The 26680-nt window shown below is 43.1% G+C and overlaps 1 protein-coding gene across 2 annotated transcripts in view; it reads right to left on the bottom strand.

The window, feature by feature from the left end:
- The window catches only part of MAD1L1 (MAD1 mitotic arrest deficient like 1), a 353601-nt gene that overhangs the window by 149087 nt on the left and 177834 nt on the right, over positions 1–26680 (bottom strand). For both annotated transcript variants that reach the window (XM_017813643.1, XM_017813644.1), the window contains 2 exons: positions 15988–16076; positions 6893–6983 (listed from right to left, as the gene is read on the bottom strand). In XM_017813643.1, coding sequence (XP_017669132.1) covers positions 6893–6983; positions 15988–16076 — 180 coding nt within the window. The remainder of the gene's footprint in view (positions 1–6892; positions 6984–15987; positions 16077–26680) is intronic.

Below are 26680 nucleotides of genomic sequence, written 5' to 3'. Positions count from 1 at the left end.
CTTCTCCTTGAACCACCTAATGACAAACCTACAACTTGCTGACACATTTACGCTTCTCCTCTCCACTCCCACGGAATGTTTCTAATTTCTGCTAATTCTAATAACTGCAATGTATTTAGAATTAACATGTACAAATATTTGCACAGCCCCAGCTAATTCAGTGTCACGTAATCCCCAAGGGCTGGATCACAGCAAGTTCTACACTCCTGTGTTACACCAGTTCTGGGATATTCTTCACTACCTAATCCACGTGGCATAAGATACATGATGTTTTCTCCCAAATAACAGGTATAATCCTTCTAGCATAATTTATAGGCACATTAATGGGGAAGCTCTTTTCCCTCCCATTCATCTGGGTGGCACTTTGGCACATCCCCTTAGCAGTTCACTGTGAACACCAGAGACACCCACGCAGCAGTCTGGTCGTAGTTTCAACTAATTAGCTCAAGTGATAATTGAAATGAAGGTGTAACAGCACAGGTGCTGCTCACACCAGCCACCAGGACATGCTGGATGACTCCATGTGCTCCTCTAACCCTGCCTGGCATGTTACTGCTGGTGCCATCCCACCTCCAGTGCTGTTGTCACCCACAGTACCAGATTCACTTGGTCCCTGCTGCAATCACAGCCAACTTGCTGTGTGAATATGCTCCAGTGTTCTATGCAAGCATTACAGATCTCTGATCTGTCATAAATTAATACCCATGATGTCTTCTATATGCAGTGAGCAGCAGAGGCATTTAGGTCATGAGGAGACTCCTGAAAATGTAAAGGTAGTTCCAATTACCTGAAAATACCTTTACAGTGAGGTTAGGAATTACAAATGCCAATCCTTGAGTGAAATGTCTGTGCTGCAATTGAGCTATTGGATCAATAACTGATAGAGATGGCATAAATTTAACCAAGGCACCACAGATGTTTATCACATGTTTTTCATCGGTGTTTTGAGCAAAACTGTGGAGTGACCCACAGGGTGGTCTCTGCCAATACACATTTGAGCAGATCCTCATGTCAGTGAAACCCTTGTTGCTGCCTGTGAAATTTAGAAGATAATCTTTGCCTGTAAGAGATGAGCTTATTGCTGATAAAATCTGGGAGTCTATGGAATGGATCACAAATTGCTCTGTTCCTCTTCCACTCCCACATGGTCCCATGAAACTCAATGCACTGGGTGAGTGGGGCAGCACGATATGATATGACCTTCTGCAGTCCTGGACCTGCACTTCTCTCTCATCTTCTCTCTACTGGGTCTCCTGCTGCATGTTTTCAGCTATTCTATCTCCTAACTAAGTCCCTCTGAAGCTCACATAAATTTGTTCCTATACCTTGCCAAAAGCCATACCTGACTGAAGAGATGCCAAGTGGTTTGTCCAAAACCATTTAAAGAAGCTTCCCCCACACACATACACAGAAAAAAAAAAGGGCTGAACTTGGCTACCTGAGGTTTTCAATGGGGACCAGCTGTGCCACAGAGGCTAACACAGACCTCAGCAGGCACAGATGAAGGAAAAAGGACAGGAAGTTTGTGAAAAGGGAGAGCATGGAGATAGTCCAGGAAGAAGACTCGTGAGCATCTGAGATCAATCAGAGAACCTTGAAAGGTTGACTATGTCCCTTTAAATTTTGTAACAGTGTCAATGATTCATTCATCACTCTTCACTGGTCACAAAATGAACAGTTAGACTGTTAAATAACCTCAGCTTTGCCTTGGGTTCTTAACTCCAAGATAGTCACTGTCTGTCTGCCAAAGCCCTAAACATAAAATGAGTCATTAATGCTTAAAGAGGAGAAACATTCCCTGTCCACCTTCCCTTGGGGTACAGCTCCCAAATGTTTGTTAGTCCATCAAAATACAGTACTAGAATAAGGAGGAGACCAGCCCAATCACAAAGGCTGTAGAGATAAGGGAAAAGAGAAACAAGTGAATACTCTGGATACCCAGCACTTTCAGCATTTATGGACATTTGACTTCTGGAGAACCTAACCCAGCAGACAGCAGCCACCTACTCTCCCTGCAGAGCCTCCTGCTGTGGTGGGAGCAACCACTACAAGTTCTTGATAGCTTAGGCAGGCCAATTAAAATGACCTAAAGTAGACAAGTAGAGCAAATCTTTAGACACTCACTCTATTTGTATCAAACTGTACCAATTATGTCAGCTACTCTTACTAAAAAAATTATTATATTTCTGCTTGCAGAACTTGCTTCTCTCTTATCTTCAAATCATTACAGCTACAGCACAACTACCACCGAAATGGACAAGTGGTTTATGTTTTAATTTGTGCAAAAATAATCACTTTAAGGCCTGGAAAAATCTAAGATTTAATTTAACCAGATTAATATCTTAAAATGTAAAATGGTCGATAACAATAGCAAAGTTAGACATTTAGAAAGGAACTCCTGCACATGCATTAATGAACACCTCAAAATACCTTAATGAAGTCAAGCCAGAAGGAAAAAATACCCTCAATACTTTGTGGAGTATATTTTTTGCAATTCCTTCAAGGACACTGTAATAGGGAATTCGATCCCTTCTAGTCTGACAGCAGAATTTAGCATAAATACCAGCTTCTGTCTGGGGAAAATTTTCTGATGACTGTCCCCACACTATGTAGTTAAGTCAACTCTTTCTGAGCTTTGAGATAACAGGCAAAAATCAGTTCTTTCAATGTTTACCAATAATATTGCATTTTTAAGACTGTTGCTGTCTTACTGGCAGAAAGACCAAACACAACAAAAACAACTGTGAGCAGAGGCATCACACTCAAAGTTGGACTATTCAGACCCTTTAAAACTTACCCTTGTTGGGCTTTGCCTAGTCCCTGAGATCCTCCCCCAGTTTTCTGCCACCCTGTTCAGGTCTCCTTGACTGCCAGCATCCACAGGTGATTCCTTTTACTCAGAAACAAGCAAGAAAATACAGACTTCTTCCATTTAGCCTCATAAATACACATGCACATGCTAGAAGGGATTAGACTGCTAGCTTGGCTATGGGACTAGAGGTGATTTTCAAGCCCAAACACATCTCAGTGTAAGAAAAAAACAACCCCCTCCTTGCCTTTTATCCATACAGATCCACTTATCTGAACTGTAACTGGAGTTTCATTTTTCTCACCAACCAGCTGTGAACTAATTACAAGGACTTTAACTAGTCCTGCTCCCTCTCCAAGCATATGGATCCAATTAAGTCAAACTGCAGCTGATTTTAATCAATCTTCCTTGAAGCAGCCAACCTTGAAGAATCTCTTCTTCAGCTCCAAGAGTAGAGGAGAGCAGGAAAAGCAGGAGAGTAGTATTTGCATAAGGAACACTTCACATCCGCTTGGTTGCCTGTAAACACAAGGCTCCGAGCAGTAAGAAATGCTAATTGAACACTCCTCACAAGTCTTTCCTCCCACTTTATCCAAAAAGCACTGATTTGATCAGTCTCTTTTGTTCCTGGCATGGAGCTGCACTTTTCCATCAGCAGCTCTGGAGGACGGTGGAGATCATTTCAGATAACTGAACAAACCAAACCTTTCTCTGAAATCTCTCTCTGCCCACAGTGGGGCAAGCACTGACAGCCCAGATTTCCTGGAAGACTTTTTTGCTTCATGGGAAAAAAGAAGGGTAAGGAAGGGAGATAAAACTGTCTGTTTAAACCCACTCTTTTCATATTATTTGAATCCCTCTCCTGAGCCACACTTCAAATGTTTTCCTTAAGATAATGTCCTGGACACCCTCAATAGGGTGTCATTTCTCCACAGTTCAACATCTCTTGTGTTTTTGTAATCTGAGGGGTTTATTAGCAGTAAAGACCTGACCAGTGAGTAATATCCATGCTAAAGTCTTTATACCAGTGAAGGAAAATCAATGCAGCCTGCAGCCAGGTGTCAAGAGGAAAGGGGTTTCGGAAGATGGGGTGCGTGGAGGTGGAAAGCACCTTCAGGCATAATTCACAGCTGTCCCCACACAAGAACAGAATACAAAGAGATGTCAGATGTTATATACACTGCTGGGGAGAGCTATCAGTGTGTCAGTTCACCTGCTAATACTGAGCTCAAGGAGTGTGAGTCACACAACACAAAAGCACTTTTCCAAGTGCTCGCTTGCCCTCTGGACACTCCATCAGGGTCCCTTGCTCACAGAGTGGCCTATTTTGCAGAAATCAGCAAAATTCATATGCCAATGCTCAGATACAAAAGCACATGAGGAGGAATTTCTTCACAGAAAGAGTGATTAAACATTGGAACAGGATGCCCCGGAAGGTGGAGGAGTCACCATCCCTGGAGGAGTTTAGGAAAAAACACTGGACGTGGCATCAAAGCTTGGAGCTGATGACCTTAGAGTTCTTTTCTAACCTAATTGATTCTGTGATTCTGTGAAGAGAAGGCAAACATTTTTGAAACTTTACTCCTTTCCACACAGCAATACAGTCAAACTGACATTTTTAGTTACCAAATATTTTCTGTAATTCCATAGATTTCAAGCACCACACGCAGCTTTGGGAACTCAACGGACTTCAGTCCAATGTAAAGCAGTCAGAGCCTTAATTCTACAACCTGCCCCTTCCAAATTCACAGCTTTAATACGTCCCTTCTATGTATCTTTCATTTGGTAGATACAATTCCAGACTCAGAGGTTTTATTAAAAAAAAAAAAAGAAACTGCAGATAAAGATTTGCCAGAAATTGCCCTCATCCTACCTTGTTTAATGTCTCCCCCTTCTCTTACCCCTTTATTTGATTTGAAGCCATGCTTCTCCCATGTTTGTCCTTTCAGTCATCTTTCTGTTCAGTAAAATTTCCTTGTGATTTCAGCACACAGTTTATCTTGCTTTCTTTTCCCTTCATGATACAGACCTTATTTTAACCCATCATTTCCTGATGATTTCTTTCAGAGATGGGAATAAATAACATGTCAAACCAGCAACATTTCAATGACCTTATCTGAGTGTCTAATGACATTTTCAGCATATTTGCTCAGCACTGATAGAAGAGGTAAATTTCTAAGCTTACCCTTAACTTTGTGGGTTCCACTCTAACAAACCTTCTTTCAGTGTGATTGTTAAAAGTCATTCTAAGCTTGGCCTGTCAAGATATTCAATTCTCAAGGTGAATAAAAATTGGGAAGGCTGATGTTTTCCCCTCTGAGGAGTTCTTGGCCATTCAGGTGGGCACACACTGATCACTGACAGTTTAGCATTCAGCTCACATATTCCTTTAATTGCACTTTCCTCTCTACTCCTCCTTTCAAAGAAGCTGCTTTTGGCATCCAGTGCTCTAAGACACAAGTCAAGTGAGAAGTTAAGGAAGGGGGAGCTACCTCCTGTTAAACACAGAGTTAAAGCCATGCCCCCAGCCTTGGCAAAGGAGATGTAAGAGCAGGACTACCTGAATTCAGCTCACTAACTTGCCTTTTGAGGGACTGGCAGATCTCTCTTTCCTAGACCTGCTACTCAAGACTTGGCATCTCAAGAGCAGTATGAGCAAACAAAGCAGACTCTTGTGATGTCTTGAGACATCCCAAAGAAAACAGGGAATTCCTCTGGTCAGGCCTTCTTGGAAAGCCAGTATTCACTGAAACACAATGCAGGCAAATTAAACATGACCTGAATTGTAATCTGCCCTGAAACCAAAGCTGCTGTTGTGTTTGTTGGAGACCTAAGCATCCAAACACCAGCCCAAAGCCTTCATCTCCTTCTGATGACTGAAACCCAATTAAAGGAGAGCTGGGTGACAGGTTTCACACTAAACATGGCTCAGCAGAGATGCTCAGCAGCTCTTAGCTCCCCGCTTTATCAAAGCTGTCGCTTCTCCTGTCTCCAGGAATTGGTAATAAAAAAAAAAGATTTGATTCACCTCTAATAGATGTCAGGATGAAATCAATGGTCTGTCTGAAATCCGAGTAATTTCAAACCTGCAGGTTTTCTACCATGAGGCATTTTATACAAAAACGGGGAAAACAAGAGGAAAAGAAAGGAAAACGAAGAGACTAAAATTGCTGAGTGTATCAGAGAGAACAGAAGGAAGAGATAAACTGTTTATAGCAGGATGGGTTTTGATTAAACAAACAGGCTCAAGTTCTTGTTTGCTCCAGCACCTTTCAAAGAGGAAACACTACAAAAGTTTGAAGCAACTCCCATGCCCCTCCTCTGCACAGGAAAGCTGTTCCCAGGGTGACAGCAAGCTGAACAGTCAGCCCACTTATCTGCTGCACATACCCTTGCCCTCCTTCAAGGAGGGTGAGACTTCATGGATCTACCCAGAGTGAAAAGCTGAACACCTTCTGCTGCAGAGGACAGCACTTACCCTTCCCCAGGGAAAGGTAAGACACACACAACAGCACAGCAAAAGGAACACACCTTTCGTCCGTCTGACTCTGCACCCATCTGTGGTCTGAAGATGCTGCCAGCTCATCCTCTCAACAGCACTGCTAGCTCCTGGCTTGGAAAACTCCTACATAATGAGGCCACACACCGGTGGTCTCTGCCTCCATTGCTGCCAGCAGCTGAGTGGAGACTTCAATACCAACAAAATTCAAAATTTCACATCAGCTCCATGCAGTTAACCCTGCTTACGGTCCCACTTTGGCATGAATGAATTTGGGGACAGACAACTTCTAGCAGTGGAGTTACTTAACATGTAGCAATTTTAAGGCTCCAAGAAGAAGAGGTTCTAGGGAAAGGCATTAAAAGACAACTGCAGTTGTGTGATTGCATCTGACATCACACCACTCCAATAACACAGAGACACAGGTGTGCTGGTGCAGGTGGCACAGGCTCCCCAAAGGTGTCTTGCCCAGATTGAGGGATGGGAAGTTCCATGCTGGAAGCATTTGGTCACATCTGTTAGAACAGCTACAGTGCATGGACCATGTCAGGCTCTCCAGCTGCTCTGGGCCTCCACATTCCTACCTGCACAGTGAGCTTCTCCAGTTTCATTTCCAGAGATCTGTTTTCCTCTGCCAGCTTGCTGCGTTCAGCTTCCAGCTCCTCAATTTTCAGCCTGGGGAAGAAGGGAAAATTAATAGACTTTGTGTGTCCCTGCATGGTCCACCACAAATAACCAAATAAAGCATGAAATCACAAGCAGTATCAGATTATTCCTGTATTCAGTACCACAGAGTCACACTACTGAGGCAGCTGAAACACATGATTAAAAGTGACATGTTTATATGATGAAAATATAATTTGTAAAAGTATATTAAAAATATACAACTTGAATATAAAGCAAATTCAGCTTGGATACCTTCTGAACCACACACTGATCCTAGACCATCACGTTTAATAACCGCCAACAGCTAAAATCTCCATGAGGCATCAAATCTCTTTTTGATCTGATTTATACTTTTGGCCTTCACAACACTCCTTGGCAGTAAGTTCTACAATTTAATTATGTGCTGTATGAAAAATTAGTTCAGTTTGTTTTATACTTCACATGTGATTATTTCACTGAGTGCCCGTTAGTTCTGCTTTGAAAAGTCAAGAATTATTGTACTGCACTCCCCTCTCCACACCACATTATGGGCCTCCACTATTATTTCCCGAAGAATCTCTGTTTACTCTTTCCTCACATCAAGGATTTTCCATATTTCTTCTCATCTTTATTGTGCTTCCTTGTTCCTTCAAGTTTTATTCAGACTTTTTGCTATGAGAAAAGCTGGAAGTGTAAGCAGCACTCAGATTTTTTCAGTGGCACAACGAGGATTTCTGTTTTATTCTCAACTTCTTTTCCAATAACTCCCAGTATTCTATTTGTATTTGTAGCTACAGAACACCTACCTGATATTTTTACAAAACTGTTCACAATAATGTAAGATCTCTTTCTTGAGTGACAACAGCTCATTTAGAGCTCAGTGTTGTGAGAGTAAAAGTAAATGTGGTTTTTGTTATGTTCATGAGTTTGGCAATTATTGATGTACAACTTCATTTCCCATCTCGAGAAGCATTGTGAGATTCTTCTGAAACCCTGAACATTCTGATAAGCTGAATAATTTCATATTATCTCAAACTCTGCCACCTCACTACCCACAAACTCCTCTTTGTGTTGGACAAGTTCCCAATAAAAACTATTCTTGGGTCTAGTGGAAAACCCTCAGCACTGTAAAAACATTTATTCTTTGATTTTCCACCTTTTAAATTTGAATTACATATGCAAATTAATGGAAGAAAAATGCATGAAGCTTTAGAAACTAGAAAGATAATATAGTATCTCTGGCTCAGGAAATCCTGGAGACAAGGCACTAGAAGCCAGGAGAGCCTCCTAACAAGGCACCCCAGCAGCTCTGCCCTATTCACATGGGCATCCACCCTTGGTCATCCCCACAGACAGTACACTGGGACAGCCAGACCTCTGGGATTTTTATATTCTTAATAATCCAACAAAGAACCTTCTTTCTTATTCCATCAAATAAAGTTTCTTTGTGACCTTTGGCTCAAAGCTTTTGGAAAGGTCAAGTACATTAGATTAACCATATCAACCTTAGACAAATGACTGGTGAATCCTTCAGAGAACTCTATCAAACTTGTTAGGCAGGAGATATATACATATAAAACATTGGATATAACATTTTTGCTTGCATTGAAGTACAGAGTAGAAAACCTTGATGCTTCTTCAAGACTCTCACCTTTCACATGTTAATTTCTTGGAATGAACTGTATTAATGCATAATAACATGGATCTTTGCATTCAATTTTCTCAGGATCCTTTTTCTGGAATATTTTTTTTTTAAATTATCTTGCTTGATAATACTCACTTTTAAATTATCTAAATTAACCTGAAAATCCTTGCACCATGACAATAAAGAATGCACCCATCTGCCAATATCCCAACATTATGCAACAGCAATTTCAGGTACAAGGAAAAAGTCATCTCTCCTGTTCATCGGGCAAAAGTTACACACTTTTCCACAGAGGCTGGTACACCATGTTCAGCACAGAAATGTCTCCTTTTTAAATATGCAGCTTGGATTGCTTAAATTATTTGTAAGCCTGACCCCTGCTGGCAATTTTCAAATATTATACAGGATCATCTTTTTTCACTCATGGAAGCTTCTAAAATGCCGAGGTGCAGTTTTAGCACTGTCTAGGCCATTAAAAAATATCATCGATATAACTTCCAGAAGAGACACAAAACTAGTGGGGATGGAGGATGCTGGAACAGGAGACTGAAAAGGTCGGGACAAATGGAAATTCAAAATGGAATTAATGCTCTTAACAGCGCCTTTCTAAATGGATTGTGGAACAGGCCACAGGAAAAGCAACGCTTTTCTCTGAGGAACAACAGCACAACAGCTCCTGAAAGGTCAGAGCCAGACACAGGACTCTCATCAGTACTGTCTCCCTACTTGACATGCTGAATTTTAATTTGGAACAAATTTCTCCTCATCCAGCCTCACAAATAAGCTGTGATGTTGCCATTATCTGACTGCAGAACTTGTCTCCGTGTGGAGGTTGAAGCTCGGGCCTCTCAGTTGCCCTTTAAAAAAATCATTCACAGCAGTCGCTAGAAAACACTTCTCAGATCTGAGACACAAGCAAGCTGTAACAAGGGTAGGTTCAAGTCATTACATTTTTGTGCTATTTCACCTGCAATTTTAAGATTCAACAATTTTTTCATGCCTTTTGTGCCTCACTGAAGAGCAAGGGGTGAGTCAAAGCCTGGGGCACCAGCAATCAGGCAGCAGACATAGAATCCTGAAATGATCTGGGTTGGAAAAGACCTTAAAAATCACCTTGTTCCAACCCCCCTTCTAACACCTTCCACTAGACCAGGTTGCTTCAAGCCCCATCCAACCTGGCCTTGAGCACTTCCAGGGATGGGGCAGCTACAGCTTTTCTGGGCAATCTGTGCCAGGGCCTCACCACCCTCACAGGGAAGAATTTCTTCCCAATATCCCCCCTAATCCTGCCCTCTGTCAGTTTGAAGCCATTCCCACCTGAGCTATCAGTGCATGCCACGGTCAAAAGACCCTCTCCAGCTCTTTTGTAGCCCCTTCAGGTACTGAAAGGCCACAATAAGGTCACCCTGGAGCCTTCTCTTCTCCACACTGAACTTGGTTTGACCAAGCTCAGTCAGACTGCATCCTTCATGAGCAGCAGCAGGCACAGGAGCTCCTGTGAGCTGAGGGTCACAGCCTCCTTCCCCTGAGCACGGCTCTGGGCTCACCCCCTCACATGCCTGCTCTTTCCCAGTGTTCCAGCCATGGGAATATCCTCCTTTCCAGACACAATGTAGGGCTTCCCAACACACTCCAAGGGAGGTTGGCCCACCAAGGCACGAGGAGCTCCGTGGCTCTCCTTCAGAGACAAAACTTGCTGCTGAGGACCAAGAACATTGCTGTAATGTTTTTCTACCAGGAGGTTTTCAGGACTGACTAGTGCTTTCACCACTTACTCCTATTCTAACCTATTTTTAACACTGTTAAATGTCCTGGATCTCCAGTGGGAAAGCGTTAAGAACCATTAGCAAAGAGTTTGTGCTTTTCTAGCTTTGCTTTCCAGCCCCTTGGGGAACTCTTCCCAGTGGCAAAGAGAGAGAAGCAAGGGAAATCCTATCTGTACATAAACACAGCAAAGCATTTCGGCTAGTGGTTAAGGTATGGAAGTCAAATACTGAAAAATATGTACTGGCCCGGCATTTTGGTATTTTTTTAATTTATGTAAGTTGAGGTCCTGCCTTTGGAAGCACCAGCCTTGGTGCGTGTCCCTTGTGTCTTTCCTGTGCAGACACCTGCACAAGAGAGGGGAATACCCCAATTTGCATGCCTCAACTTGTTACACATGGGAGTTACCCTCAGGTGGGGAGAACAACCCAAGATATTCATGTGAGAACACAAAAAGCAGAGTACAGAAAGATCTGGGTGCAGCACAATCATCTACCAGCCCAGTGTTTAGCCCAGAATGAATCCTAGAATAGTTTGGGTAAGAAAGGAACTTGGAGATCATCCAGTTCCACCCCCTGCCACGGGCAGGGACACCTTCCACTACCATCAGGCTGCTCCAAGTCTCATCCAACCTGGTCTTGAATGCTGGTAACTAATCTAAAAGCAGCCTTGTAGCATGAGAAAGGAAGAAACATCAGTTACTTTCTGAAAAACTGACATCATTCTCAACTTTTGTGATACAAGGAAAAAAAAAAAAAACAAAACAAACATTTGATTTAATCTCTGGAGAATTCACGAATTTCTCCACACAGGGTTTTGAAAACATAAAATATTTACACTCTGGCAAAGATCTCTTCGCATTTCTCGAAGACTTTTCCTGCATCAGATGCAGACAGCTTAACCCAGAGGCGATCGTTCCACAGGCACAAGGAATTTCAAGACACCTCCCAACCTTTCAGAAGATCAAATTCAGTGCAAGAATACAGATTCATAGGCATTTGCTCAGACTCGTGGATTTTTCCACTTTTAAAAGCCAAGCTTTATATTGGCTCCACTGTATGTTTCATTAGCTCAAATTAGAAGAGGGAACAAGCAGGAAGAAAAAAAAACAAACCCACAACCTACAGCTTCAGGTCTCCTGCAGTGACACTTGTGAGAATCAGAGACATCCCAACGTGTGTGTTCCATCTGTATAAAAAGTGCTTAGATCATGAGACAAGGCTGCTCCTATTTTAGAAAGAAAAAAGGGGGGAATCTGTTTGATTTTCAACAGCATCTAGGCACTCCAAAAGTCTCTCTCAGTCCAGATCTCTTCAGTGGAGTTAACTGGTGAAAACTGCCCCCCATCACCCTTTTATATTTGTTTTATTCGTTTTTAATGCTCTCAGCAGTGTTATGTGATTGCCTGTGGAGCAGTGTGGATATCACCAACGAGGACATGCCTCACAGAGGCCCCATCTGCAAAGAGGACATGGTCATGTGGAAAAGCTATTGCTGAACAGGAAACTATTGAATGGAGCAGAAAATGTATGTGTTGGGAAGACGCTATTAAGGGATCCAGATGGCATTGAGATGGTGTTAGGAGCAGAGCAGACAGAATTCCAGCAAGTGTGACTAATGGGCATTGGCAAGGACATGAATTTCTTTTGAATTACTGTAACTCTACCCAGTCACTAAATCCACAGAAAACATTTAGGATTTACTGGGGTTGCAGTTTGACAGCAGAAGGAAAAAGTTCAGATTTGTTCCAGCTGAAAGGGTCCTTCAGCTGTTGCCACTTAAGTCTTTGGTGAAGTTCTTTCCAAACATATTCCTTGTATTTATAGATTATGAAATACTAGTTTCTGCACAGTTATCACCTTCCCTCTTAAAGGTGCTAATGCCTAAATGCTCCCACAGTGCAAGAACTCAACAGGTTGACCACTATTTCTTTTCAATAGGATCTGCAGAATATAAACAAATATGATTTCAGAGGGAGCAGCAAGAAGTGTGAGAAATGACAGCATTAGCACTGGCTTTTATTGTCACTTCAGAAACGATGATGCTGGGAGAGAGTTTCACATTTAAAGTTATAAAAGGTCTGACGAAAGAGCACTCTGTTCTCAAGAGAAGGAGGAAAAACTGATAAAGTCTTTCAAGTTTCTGGCTGAAAATTTACTTTCCATACTAAAGAAAAATGAGACAAAAGATATATTTTTAAAAGCTCTCATTCACTCACAGGGGGTGAATACAGATTCAAAGGATTAATATGGATTTTTTTTTTCTCCTTTATGTCTCCCCTGCTTTTGTTTTCAGAAGTTAGCTCCTAACCACGGGGTCTAAATGGAAATGCCTGGAGGCTCAGTCCAGTCCTGTTCTGCAGACTCCCCTTGCTGGCTTCTGCTGGTTTTCCTCTGTTTTTCACATTCCTCAGGGGAGCAGCTAATGGGTGAGTCTGGGCTCACTGCACTGTAGGTATGGGATTTCAAAGACCACAATAAACTACAAAAATGGAAATAACTCCCTCATAAGATGTGGCATTTCTTTCCCCGCTTTCCAATCTAAAAGTCTGCATTCTTACCCCTGTTTTCTCCCAGAATTAGTTTCTGGCAGTGGTCTGTAGAAGAAAGGAGTAACAGTGGAGCTTGTGTTGGTCACTTCTCCTTAGCAGCTATGTAACATTGAGGCAACGGATCCTGTTGAGGCCCAGAGGATACAAGAGGAAGATGAGCAGAGCAGACCTAATCCCTTCCCATTCTGATCTCTGTTCTCCTCCAAACCCCTTCTGTGCTTTAATCACAGCTACCAACTTCACTGCTGCTGTACAGAAAGGACACATCCAGCCAAGCCACGAGGAGTGTTCTGCTGTGGATCACAGCACATCACTCCTGAACCCCAAAGGACTGGAAGAATATAGTGATTGGTTTTGTGTTCCTTTGAGAAGGAGCCTCTTCTACGAGAAAAGGACCCTGCCCGGTTTCTTGTCCAATGCACAGAAAATGCACAGTAAAGTCCAACCACATCTTTTGATAGCTTAAGTCAAGAAACATAAGAAAAAATCTTTATGGAGTTAATTCTGCAATACTGAATGAAGTGCTTGAGAGTCTGAAGAGACACCTGAAGCAGTAATAGTAGCCAACAGTAAGGAAAAAGGAGCAAAGACTAGCTTATAGTGCTCCAGCAAAGAGAGTTACAGCAGAAAGAGGATGCCTTGCACCAAGTCATTTCACGTTAGAGCTGAGCAGTGCAAAGGGTCATCAAAATCAAACAAATCCTTTTGGAACAGCTCTGTAGCTTAATGACCAGCATCAGGGCCTGGGACGAGTATTTAAATCAGCCATAACAACGAAAAGTGGTTCAGTAAAAGATGACAAGAAAAAGCAGTCTAGAACTAGAATGTGGGACTGTGGCTGCTGTGCATCCACAGCCTCAGGAGCAAGCAGTACTGAAATGGGAGAGAGAAGAAAAGACAAAATAACAACATAAAACAACTGCAGAAACTTGGCCTTTGTTGAAACAGCCTTCAGTGCACAGCCCATGGCTGGGGAACAGCTCTGCACCATCAAACACTGCACTGGGAATCAGCCTCTGTTTGAGACATACTTTGTGTGAAAGGTTTAACACCACTTCATGAAAAGAGGGGAGAGGAGAGATTAGTGGTTAAAGAGATTCTTTAAAATGAAAGAGAGGAAAACATTATCTAGGGGAGTTAAGGGCAAGAGTTAAGAGCAGAAGCAAACACCACAAACCCGTAACAAGGGGATACTTGCAAGCTTCACTTGTGCCTACCTAGGAAATAGATTTTAGTTCAGGGCAGAGCCAGACATCTCCATCCCCACTGCCAAGAGCCTGCCACAATGTGGAGTGATCCTGGACTATGTGGCAATCCAGTTGTTTCCCCCTACACACGCTGTCCCTGAAGCTGCTCAATTAATAGATGGCAAACGCTGTTTAGGGAAGATAAACACCAAATAACGAGTCTTGGAGGGGAAAATAAAGAGACTGAACATCTCCTAGATGAAAGGGTGCTGCAGCAATACCAACCAGGGAGGAAGAGACTGAGGAGGTACTGTAGAAATAACTCTGCAAACCTGCAGCTCCCAGAAGACAGCAAACAGGCTGCTGGCTTTGCTGATACACAGGCATGTTATTAATCAGGAGGACGGGTTTAATGTTGCCAAGGAGGTGCTGAATACTCCTGCAGCAGTGTAAACCTCAGGTTTCAGAGGGTCCAGTGTGCCTTAGCAAAGGAAAAAACTGAATGAGCTAACAAACCTCCACAATAGGGAAAAGCCAATGGAGACAGGTTTATCTCCTTGAAAAAGGGAAGCCATAGTGTACTATTCTTTACCAGAACTCAAACATATCACAGAATAAAAAAAGGAGATGTATGCCTTGGGCCTCCAGAACTATTACAGCACCTTGAGGGAACTATAGGAGTGAGTCCCTAAGATTAGGTGTGCAGCCCTAAAACGTATTGGAATAGCTTAGCTGAACATGTGTTATTTTCAAACACCTCCCTCCTGCTATGGAACTGGGCTTTCAAAGCCATAAAACAAGCTCCAGAGGCAAAGCACAAGAGTAAAGTCATAACATACAGGCCAGTAATTTCTGCTTTCTGCAGGATTCTGCTTGCTGCAAAATCTTGCTTTCAGTCCTATGAGGCAGTCAAGCTTTATTGTGATGGAGCTGAAAATATAAAAGAATTAAGAAGTAAAACTCTAGCCAAAGTCTTACATCAGCTGAGAATAAAAAACTCAGCCTGTCAAGATCTGATTTTCTCAGCTTAAATAAAAGGAACTTCATTAAACATTCAGAAACAGATGAACTTTTCTGTTCTCAGTATTTATTGTGTCACCTGCTTTGCAATGGAAGCCATAAATGCTTCAATAAATACATGGAAAGGTTGTCTAGCTTCACTGTAGCTTTTGTAAATGCTCATGTATCCTCTGCTGAAATGCTGTTTTGTAACTTCTCTTTCACTGAATCACAACAGGTACCTCTCTGCCATCTACAGCAATGCACAAGGGGAAACATCCCTCTTTTATCTCCAGTGCTACACATGCATCAGTAGTACAAAAGCTGGATTCTAAACCTCTTCACACACATGCCAACAGATCCTGTATTTACAGTCGAGATTTGGTCAAAACAAGAACCAAACAGCAATGCTGTTTCCACAGGAAAGAAAGTCAACAGGGGGAATAGTGATGCAAGAGCCAGTCTTATGAATTAACTGACAGCTGGAGACCCCAAACACTAAAAGAGAAGAGCCTGAAGCAAAGATAGCAAAGCTTATAAAATATCTGAATGCAGGACAGATCAGGGGCTGAGGGTTTCTGTTAATGCTTCATGGATTTCTCACATCCATAAAAGCTGGTGAGAAAAGTAAAAAGTGTGCTTGGGAAAAGAGCATCCTACTTCAGGAATACACAGAAAATATGTTCTGATCAGTGCTACCACAAGGCAGCCTATGAACACAGGCAGTCTGTAAACATACCCTTCATGCATTGTAGGTCCTGTACATGGTGCTCTACCACGAGATGACAATAACCAGAGCAGGCAGTGAAACTACCCTGGGCCTTTCCCTTCTCATTAGTTCCACTGAAAATAGCAGAATCTGTTCAGCCTTCCCCTTGTTTTGCCTACCTGAGCGTGTCCACCTCCTCCTTGGTGATGACAGTGCTCTGCTCAGCTGTGCTCTGCTGAGACTTCAGGACCTTCATTTCCACCTCCAGCTGCAGAAGAGAAAAGGTGTTAGTTCTCCAGCACTAGCAAGGGGTACACATGAACAGCAAAGGGAGGAGGAGGGAATCACGATGTTCTGCAGAGATCAGAGTTTTTTCAGAATATGGATGTGAAGCACAACTTCTCAGATGTTGAATGACAAAACCTCAGTTAACCCTGCTTCCCTTTGCAATCCCTTTTGCCTTTCCCAACATCTTCTCTAAGGTAAATGAAGCACAGAAAGTTGACTTTTACTAGCAAAGCTTCTGCTTCTGTTACAGATATTTCCCCTATCATCCCCCACGGATAACGGGATGCAGAAAACTCTGTGTGGCATTAGGAGCTCGTTGGTACCTGAGATTCAGTATTGACAGTTCAAGCTCATTTAGCTTCAATTCCTCCCCAGAAGACACGAACCACAGGATTACACTGTCTTGTCCAGGACAACTCCAAGACACATATATCAAATCCGAAAGACTGGGGAATATTTCCAGCACTTTCCAATATACACTTCTAGCTCTAGCTGCTCAGGTAGCTCTGGCTGAACAAACAATTAAGAATACTTTCTGCCTCTGGCTTTGTTTGGGAAGGAACTCACAAGAAAGTACTTCAAAACTCTACAGACATGAGAACTTCTTACCCAGACTCTACCATTCCCAGGCTCCCTGACTTGTAGCAATCTGGATCCCTAATTCAGCAATCAAGACAACGCACAAATTGATAAACTCCATATGTTACTTGTTTCCAAACCCCTTAGAAAGTGATTTATTATGAAGTGTAAGCAGAGACAAACTACCTAGAGGATACTCAAACTTCTGTTCCAGCACCTTCTCCCAGCATAGACCTTCTTCACACTCATCCTTGAGAGTCTGGACTTCCTTTTGTCATCTGTCTTTTACCACCTGGTGGCTAATTCCCCTAATAAATCTATTGACAGAAACTATATTTTTCACTCAGGAGGAAAATAATAAGCAATCCAGACTTAATTATAGATGCAAAACTTATGACCACAGAGAGTTCAGTGCTCAGCATCAGGAAAGTAATCCATTAATTCACCATTCCCTGCAACAGCACGGATTAGACTTGCAGAGCAAAATCACATTGCAATGGCAAACTTCTGAAGCTTCTTGCAGAAACTCCTCAATTTTACAAGGAAAAGGAGCATCTTGACACAGGCAGTCATATTACTCAGCCAGAACTGATATTCTGACATACTGCCTCTTCACCCTTCCGTGCTTACCAGAAGAGACAGGCAGAGCAAGGCAGAACTGTTAGCAGGAAAGGTAGAAAATGGATGTTTGGATTATTCTCCCTCTCCTTTCTGACACCACAGGAACAGAGCAGAAGAGAGAGAGGGTCGAAAAGACGTTTTAACCAAATTTCTCCCTGGCAGCCTGAAGCCCTGCATTCTCCCTCTGCCTGTCAAAAAACATCCAGGAATAAAAAATAAGCAAAGGCCCACCTGCATCATCAGGCTGTACAAATGTGAATGTATATTAGTTGCCTGATAAGATTATCACAGCCAGAAATGCTTCCCTCAATTTTCTGATTACTGAGCTTATCTCTCCCAGCTCAGCCCATCACAGATGGCTGGGGATAAAGCAAGCACACCCGATAATTCCAGGAATGTGAATAAAAGGTACCGGGATGAAGAGCAGGCTTCAATTCCAACCTTCTTCTAGCAGGAAAACACTCATTATGCTTCCTGTTTCCCATGCCTGCTGAAGCCTGGATGTGTTTGCTATTGGGAGTTTTGGGCTGCTTTCTGGGATGTGTGAGGACAGCATTTGAAGATGGAAGGGCTGGTGAGTACGTTATTTATCACTGGCTAAGCCTCGAGTCCTGCTGCCACCTGCTCACCCACACGAGCAGATAAATCACAGCCGCCTTCTCAGGGGAGGAGGGACAGAGGGGCAGGCAAGTAATCTGCTGTGATTTGGGGTCTCCCGTGTTGGCTGCACAGAGAGGGAAAAAATGGAGTGTGTAATGGGAAAAGGAGACAGGAGAGTGAATGCGCACGAGCTCGAGTGAGCGCTGCCGTGAAGCGTCAGCGCGGGTCTCGCCTGGTGCCCAGTGGTGACAAATTAATGCCAGGTATGCTCAGCAAGGCAGGGTGAGACTCTGCTGGGTTTCTAAGAATAAGCTGTTGAAGGAGAACCAGCAAGGAAGGGCACACGGACTGTAAGGGCATTTCATGTCATTTCTGTGTCCTCCCAATTTTCAAGCGCCAAAACTACTCGGACTGAAAATCTGATGTGCCCAAGGCAAGAAGGGAGAGGAGGGCACAGTGATCTCAGTGCAGATGAAACTGGCTCGAGTAGTGAGATGTTGACATGGACCTGCTTCCCAGAACTAAGATTAAAACTACTTTGAGCCACAGGAAATTATTGCCATTCACAGCTCACTAACCACTTGTGAAAAAAGAAAGTAAAACAGCCAAGGTATTAAATCTTTCATTCGAAAGACGCTATTTTAATTGTTAGGCTTTCCTCCCTAACAAAGGTTAGGAAAACATCCCTTACTACCAATCTCATAGAAGCTATTAAAAATGTTATTTATGTCCTCTCCTGGACAAAAACAGTCAGTTGAGATGAGATGGAGTGGCTTATTGTTGGGATCCAATTCTGCTTTTGCGAAGGTAACACACTGCAGGCAAATAGGTCTTCACAAAACAAGAAGGAAGAGAATGGCAAAACCAAGCAAAAAGTAAAGAATTTGTTGATAAAGCCTAAGAGGTGAGGAGGTTCCTGAGATCATTCCCTTTGATACAGCCTGAGGACAGCTCCAGGACTGGGTGATGAGCATGCAACGATTCACCACAGTGGCAGTTTGTCCATTCCTGCCCACATGTCCTCTCAGTATCTGTGCCAAAGAACAGCCTCAAGAAGGGATAAGGAGAGGAAGACCCAAACCCCTCTCGCTGTTTTCTCTATTTAATTCCCAATTTCCTCAATTAATTTCCAGTCCTGGTCTCTCTTGCTCACCAGATGTCACTTCCAGCAGGCATTTTCTGCTTTTTGAACCAACTCACTATTCCCGTCTAAACTCTTCCAATTTTTATCAATAATTTTACATAACTCGCTGAGTTAAACTTTTATTACTTTGAATACATTAAACTAGTAGAAGCCATTACCCAGCAGAGAGGGGAAAAGGGCTGCTCAAATTACAGCTCATTGCTGTATTCCCCCATTTTATACCAAATGACCCAGGTCAGGCTTGGATCCTTCAGCTCTCTTTTATGTTGATCTTGTTCTTTTAACTAGCACTGACAGCAGAGAGGGAACATTGTCCCAAAATGCAGCATTGCAACTCTTATCCTGGAAGCTACAAAGAGGGACCTAAGGACCTACAACATCTGCAGGAGCTTCAGGGATAATATCACCCAGGATCAGAACCTCAATTATATCCCCACTGTAGAGAATACATTAGCAACTTGAAAAGAAACCAAGCTATTATTTTAATGTTTTAAAAAGTTATCCAAGGTTTTTATGACACTAGATAAGGTAGAACAATGAGGAATATCAGAGCCCATAACCTGTAAATAAAACACAAAAACAGGCACTTAATGTTTTGAGCATGTGTTGTTCTCTTCTCAGAATATACTGGGGCCTCTTGCTCTCAAACTAAAATGATCCCATTTATCCTGATCCTTTTCTACTCTCTTTCACTTCATAAGCATGAATTCCAGCCCAGCTTTATTGCTCTCACTACAAAGTGATCAGGACACAGTATACAGACTAATTTTAGAACATCCATTTCCACAAATAAGCAAGTGTCCCAAATGATGAAATGTAAATACTTTTTCCAAAATAAGTACTGCCATCATTATTTATCAAACGAGAAAGAGAGGAAGGAAGAGTATGGATGGAATTTCCTCTAGTGTTTAATTATATGAAAGATCGTTCTTCTTTCAGCATTACTTTTAAACCTGCCTGGACAGGATTCCAAGAAGGTGGTTTTCCTCCAAGTGTTAATGACATAGCAAACACCCACAGCAGGTTAAGAAATATGTTCCTTACTCGTTCTCTCTTCTGTAGCAATTATTTAAAGAAATATGAGATGACAGGTGAAACATAAAATTATAAATTTATCTCCTGACAGATAGATGAAACAAAACTTTAGAGACCTGATTTTCTTGGTATATTTATGGCATTTGTCATTTTGGACCCATATCTATCCCCTCCAAACCAAGTACCCTGAACCTCTGCAATGCCACTGACCTGTTGTTCCTCACACTCAACTCCAATGGGCTTCAGCACTGATGAAACAAACCTTTCCAGAGCATCCCAGTTCCCACTGCTGTTCACACTCCATCTTCAGAATGAGGCTTATCACAGGTCAAATCAGCCCTCCCTTGACAACAACATATAGGAACTTCTGAAAATTTTAACACACTGCCCAAAATAATGATCAAATCTCTGTTCAGGTGCCTCATTTTGGGTAATAAAGGACCCAAAATCTAAAGTATTTCAACTCACTGCTAAAGTAGGATTTGCATGATGAAGAAAAAGGGGCTGGTTTATTCGCCCACATCATGTACACACATTTCACAGAACACATGCTGGAGACATACAGTTATTATTTGAATAATGAGTGCATTTTAGTGAGGGGCTGATACAGCAATCTTACCCTGATGAAGTGTGTCTGCACGTCATTCAGCATTCTTGGAACTGTAAAAAGCAGGAAATGCTGAATCCATTATAAATGTCTAAAGGTTTATTTAACAATGGGCTGATGCAACATCCTTTGAAAGGCCTTCCTCAGCAAAAGGGCTGATTTTGAACGGCAGCGATAAATAGAACTGAATTGCACAGAGCCAGCGTGGAAAGGTGAACGGAGAGGTTGTGTTTGACTACAAGTCTCAACACAATTCAGAAGCCATTTCAAAACATAAATATTTCAAGTGTATGAAAACCAAGTAAACTTGGAAAGGAAGAGTGTACACTAAAATAGACAAGAACAGAGAAATGGGACCCCGTATGAGTACGACCCATACACCGAGGTTTGAGAGCAGGCAAACCAGGACCTTCATACAACAGTGATGCTATTTGTGCTTCCCTCCACAGGATGTAGCAGTGACTAAGGAGCTTATTTGCCTCTCTTCCCACAAGGCAGCACAGCAAGCCTGGTGTTGTCTATAAGCTTATAAATCCAGCATCAGGACAGAAATCAAACATACATGAACACCAGGGAGCTTAATTTGGGTGTCCAGCAGTACCACATGGCAGTAAGGCACCATGCTGAGCACTTCCAGAGATCATTCTGGTCAGCAAAAGCAGCACCACCTCTTCCATACGCCCATCCCACTGGCATTTTGGAGGGCTGCTCGCCCAAAACATCTGCAGAGAAGGACACATGGGGAGAACTAAGCCTCACCAGATTTCTTAGTGAAATTTACTCTTCTCCAAAAAGTAGGACAACACTTGCAAACCAAAGTATTACTTGCCATTTAGAAACAGGCTAAGCAGCCCAGGATTAGTTGGTACATTTTCTTGGGAAAATTAATCCTCGATGCCATTGTGAAACAAAAGCAATAAAGCCAAAGAAAATCAGATATTCAATAAAAAGTGGTTTAGAACTACCTATTTCCCACTTGGCTGAAGCAAAAAATACATTTTTTTTTTTTCCTCTAGAAAGGCAAAGGCTGGCTGGATCAGAGTCGCCAGTCTCTATGGGTTCCACCATCTGTAACAAACTTGCTGTGCTTTTATCACTGAGAAGACAGGGCTAGGAGCAACCTTTCAGCAAACACTTCCCTAAAAATGTACTCATACATATATATTATTGTAGATACACGCACACTGGGAAATGGACATATGCTGACTTCTGCTTCTCTCCAATACAGTCTGGATTGTGGCTTTTCTCCTCCTGTTGCAGTAAAAAGAGAGCAATTTTTCAAGTTTATACCAAATGTCATTCTATTTCATTTCCAAATATAATCTCCCAGAGAGAAGGTTCGCTTGCCCTATTTCCAATCTCTAAAGTTAATACACAAATTTATATTCCTTTCTCCCACTCGCTCTCCTAAATTAAGAGGTGTAATTACTAGGAACGCTTGCTATAAACGAATAAAGTGCCAAGGGAGAAGGAGCTGTCAGCACTGGACGTCTGCAGCAGCCACCCTCCTCTCTCTCCCATCCCTGGAGGATCCTGCTTATGAGGCAGTTTCTATCTTTCCTATTAGCAGGGGTAGCACACACACAGGAGCAGATGACAGCCCCTCCCTTTCCAGGCAGGACAATCATAAGGAAAAGAATTACAAAATTAACTTCAGCCTGTCAAGGAGCCTGGCATGGGTGATTCCTCCCAAACCCACCTTTTGCCTCTCCCCACTCCTGCTGACCTCTCAGGCGACGTCAGGGTTCCTTAATGACAGTGGAGAAATGCAGATCTGTGATCTAAAAATTCAGTGCCAGTCTCATCCCTCTCCCCCCTCCCCATCTCCAGCACCCTCTCCAAAGGAAGATTGATTATTATAATCAGACTTAGCTCTGACATAGCATTTGCATTTTCAAAGCACAGCATAGTCATTAACTAATTCATCTATCCCAAGGGAGCCCTAACGAGCGTTCACCTCTCCCCTCTGATTCCCAATCTGCAGGCAGCCCACAGCTTTCCTTCCAACACCTCCCCTCCACACTGTGTGGCACCAGCACAACTTGGTGCAACTCCAGACGGGCTCAGTGAGCCAAACTCAGCCCTTCTGCAAAGAAACAAGAGGAAGAATGCACAGACACCCTATTTAAACCAGTTATCCTAGGGTTTCCATGTGTAATCACAGTGGTACAGGCTATTCCAGGAAAACAGTTTGTTCTGCAAAATAAGGCAGATGCCACAGGGGTCTCAAAATTACCACACTCCTGTATGAGCAGCATCAACCATGAGCCTGAGCTGCCTGCCCACCTGCAAGCATGCAAAGAAGGAATCCTCATCACATCACACCCTCAAAAGCCCCAGCCTCCTCCTGCACAGCCCATCCAAAAATATCTTCCTTAAACACCTATGACACACCTTTAGTTCAAGACTCAGCCTCCTGCCTCTCTCTAGTACTTTATCACATCCCAACACCACCAGATGCTGATCCTCCCCACTCACCCACCTCCCTTGGTTCATCTATTCCGAGATCAGCTCAGTTGGTCAGAGCCTGGTGCCAATAACCCGAAGATTGTGGGTTCAATCCCTGTATGGGCCATTCACTTAAGAGTTGGGCTTGATGATCCCTGTGGATCCCTTCCTACTCAGAATATTCTGTGATCTCTGTATCCTGTCCCTGCAACATGATCGGGGGGGGGTGGGGGTGGAGGTGGAACAAGATGATCTTTAAGGTCCCTTCCAACCCAAACCATTCTATGATTCTTTTTCACAGGTGGGGAGTATACGGTGAATATACAAAACCTACAGCTGCTCTGGAAGGAGCCCATTCCTCTGTTTTGAAGACAGATGCTCTGCTGATGCTACAGCACATCTGGAGGCAACTGCCCTGGGCCCCAGCACAGACCCCATGTTAACAGTGCAACACCAGTCATCACGTGGGTACCAACAGTTTTGTCTTCCTCTTTTTCCCCCACTATATGCTCTATTTATTTCTTTTTGGTAGCCTGGAATGGGTACAAGATGTGAGTTTGGAAATAAACACTACTGGACATTTCAGCCGGATGGAAGCTGCCTCAGAGCTCAAGATTAACAACCCTGGAAAGTTCACAGGGAAGAAGAGAAATATCTTGTGCAAGAGACATACCAAGCAAGGGAACTGGAGATGTTAATTTAAACCTATGAGTTTATTCAAGTATAATTACATATTTCAACCCTCACTCCGAGAAAGGAGCAGACAAGGAATCTCTTCCTCTCAGCCTGTCGTGCCCACGCTCCCGGGCGCTGCTGTGAGACCTCACTGCCACTGCACTGATGGCAAAACACCTTGACAGCTTCACGTCCAAAACCCCTCTCTTTGCTCTAACAGCTCATTCTGAAGAAGGATCACCTCATTTCCATGTTCATTCAGCTCAGAGCTCTCTGCTGTTATCAGCCTCGCTCCACCACTTTCACCAGTGTGTAGATGACTGTTTCCTTTAATTACTACCGAAAGCTCCTCCCAGTCAGGGAGAGCAAAACAGCTGGTGTCCACTGAGAGAAGGAAACTCTGGAGTAATTAGCCTTAACTGGCTGACACCTCCTACCCATTATCCCTGGTTAGAACAGCAAAACGCAGAATAAGACTCTCTTTAGGGAACCTGTCAAGGTGCCAGACTGAATGTGTCGCTTCCCTGTCCAGTGTGGCCGCGGCACAGGCGCAACGGAACTGTTTGCTCTCAAGAAGAGCATCACACAGGCCATTTCTTTCATGCAGGAGTAGGTATTTTTGCTAGAATCAAGTCTTGTAGCAGCTGTAATTCGCAGGCAAAGCAACAAATAAATCTGCAAAGGTGTCATACCTCCTTCGTGCAAAGTCTGAATACAGTTTGTTTCCTGAAAATATAGCCCCGAGGAGTTTCCGGAGCACTCACTCAACAACTCTCATCAAACAGGAGCTTGTAATCCCACCTCTCACTCCCCCCTTCAGTTTGCTTGTTGAAAAATCATCATATAATAACCAGTCAGAGAAGAATCTAAGCAGTTACCAAGCACCTAGGAAGATCAAAGGGGAAAGAGGAATCCAACATCCATTTTTGTTCCTTTGTTTTCTAACATGAATGCAGTGGAATCAATCCTGCTTAATACTGCAAGAGAGCAGAGGAGCCTTCACTGAGTGCTAAACTTGAAAATTGAACTTAATCTTCTTTCTCTGACTCACATGGAACAACACACAGCCTGTACTTTTACTTACAACACGCTTTTAGGAACAGCTCTCTCATTCCCACTGCAGCTCCAGCCCAATTTTGCAGTTCACTACAGCTGGGAGCACTGTTTTCCGGCATGTCTTGGCAGGGAGAGGGAGGGTCAGCAGGGGCCAGTAGAGTTTGCTGTTCAAGGTGCTTTCTGAACTCCCAGAGGTGGGAAATATGAGGATGGGGCAAGGGATCCAGCTATGGAAAAGCAGCGGCTTTACTGACAGAGCCTCCCAGCTGCCTTCAGGGAAGGAGCAGAGCCTTCATTCAAGGAGTCTTGTTCCCCAAACCCTGTCCAAAGAACAGGCTAAAAAGAGCAGGTTTAATGCTTGCTACCTAAATGACCCATCCTGGGGTCCACTTGTGACAAAAAACAGTGGGTTTTTAATGTGTAAAACGTGAGAAATCTCTCTCCTCATGCCAAAACCCAAAGGTTACAGGGCCCTGCCAAGACTGCTCTGCCCGTTTCAGCCTCTCAGGATGATGGCTGTGCTGCCCTTCAGTTGCCAGCAGCAGTCACAGAACGAAAGGCAAACAGCAATTCCCTCTCAAATACTGTATGTTCAGTTCTGGTGCCAAAGCAGAAGCCTGGCATTTTAACCTTTGGTGAACATGTTCTTGCTGCCACCAATAATAAACTCCGAGGTCCAGCTCAGAGGGAAGGTGTAATAGATGTGCAGGGATGACATTAGCACTGAACACAGCATCAACAGGACAGGGCCTGGCAGGAGCTCGATTTTATACAGCCAGTCTTTAGAGGTTAATGAAATATTCATAAATAAGTTAAGATTCTCCTGACAAGCTGGATCCTGTAATACAACAAAGAGTTGTCAGCCTCAATTAAGCAATTCCAAAGAGGCAGGGCTCTGCCATTCATTATTTACCAAGAGGTCACAGGAAAAATTCTGCTCTATGATCTTCTTGTCTCTGTGGATAAATTGGGTTTTGCAGCTTGTGCTGGAGGACTCTGCCGCCCTCACAGACCCCAGCCTGCCATGGTTACTACCCACCCCCAGTATCCAGCAGCCAAAGACAAGAAATACTGGGAATGAGCTCTTCTAAAGGCACTGAGACACAATAAGATCGAAAGCAAATAATGTAGCAAGCTGATTAAGCTGTCAGTATAAGGACTAAGTCTTGAAACTTCATTTTTTCAAAAAGCCTTTATCTCCCTTTTTGTACACACAAAACCAGCCCCAGGCAAGAAGAAAAGTATCCAGCAACCTTTGATCTGCAGGCACATCCTCTGAACATGCCCTTGGTGCCCCCCCAGATCCCATAGCTAGAGAGCTTCACATCCCTCTTCACGTTCAGGACAAACTGTGCCTTCAGAATTGGATTTATTGGATCAGATATCTCAGGATGGTCCTCTTCTGATGCAGGTACAACTTCCCAGGATTGTGAAAGCAGAAGGAAACCGGTCTCTATCCTTGGTCACATGGAAATTGGAAATAAATTACCACTAGAAATAAATTACTACTGTTCAACAGCCCCAAGTCTTTCTTTCCCTCTCTGGACATGTACCAGAAGCACATGTTGCTTCTACACCTTCTCCAAGCTGCCTTTGAGGCAAGGCAGAATAAAAGATCAAAAATGAAGGAACCCAAGAGATATCCTGGACCTCTGACCTGGTTTTCTCAAAGTGCTGAAGATAACATGAAGCCCCTGCACTCTCCAGGAAATTTTAGCTCAACTGAATTGAATCCTGTGAGTCTGATGCAGCCCATAAACTTCTTATGGGCTCTGTGAAGATGAATGGAGCCAAGAAAAAAAAATACTTGCATGACTAT

Source organism: Lepidothrix coronata, unplaced genomic scaffold (genome assembly GCF_001604755.1).
Source record: "Lepidothrix coronata isolate B3197 unplaced genomic scaffold, Lepidothrix_coronata-1.0 Scaffold41, whole genome shotgun sequence".
In the NCBI taxonomy this organism is placed as follows: Eukaryota; Metazoa; Chordata; class Aves; order Passeriformes; family Pipridae; genus Lepidothrix; species Lepidothrix coronata.
Note: the sequence above shows the minus strand (reverse complement) of the source record. Positions and strands in the feature narration are given on the sequence as shown.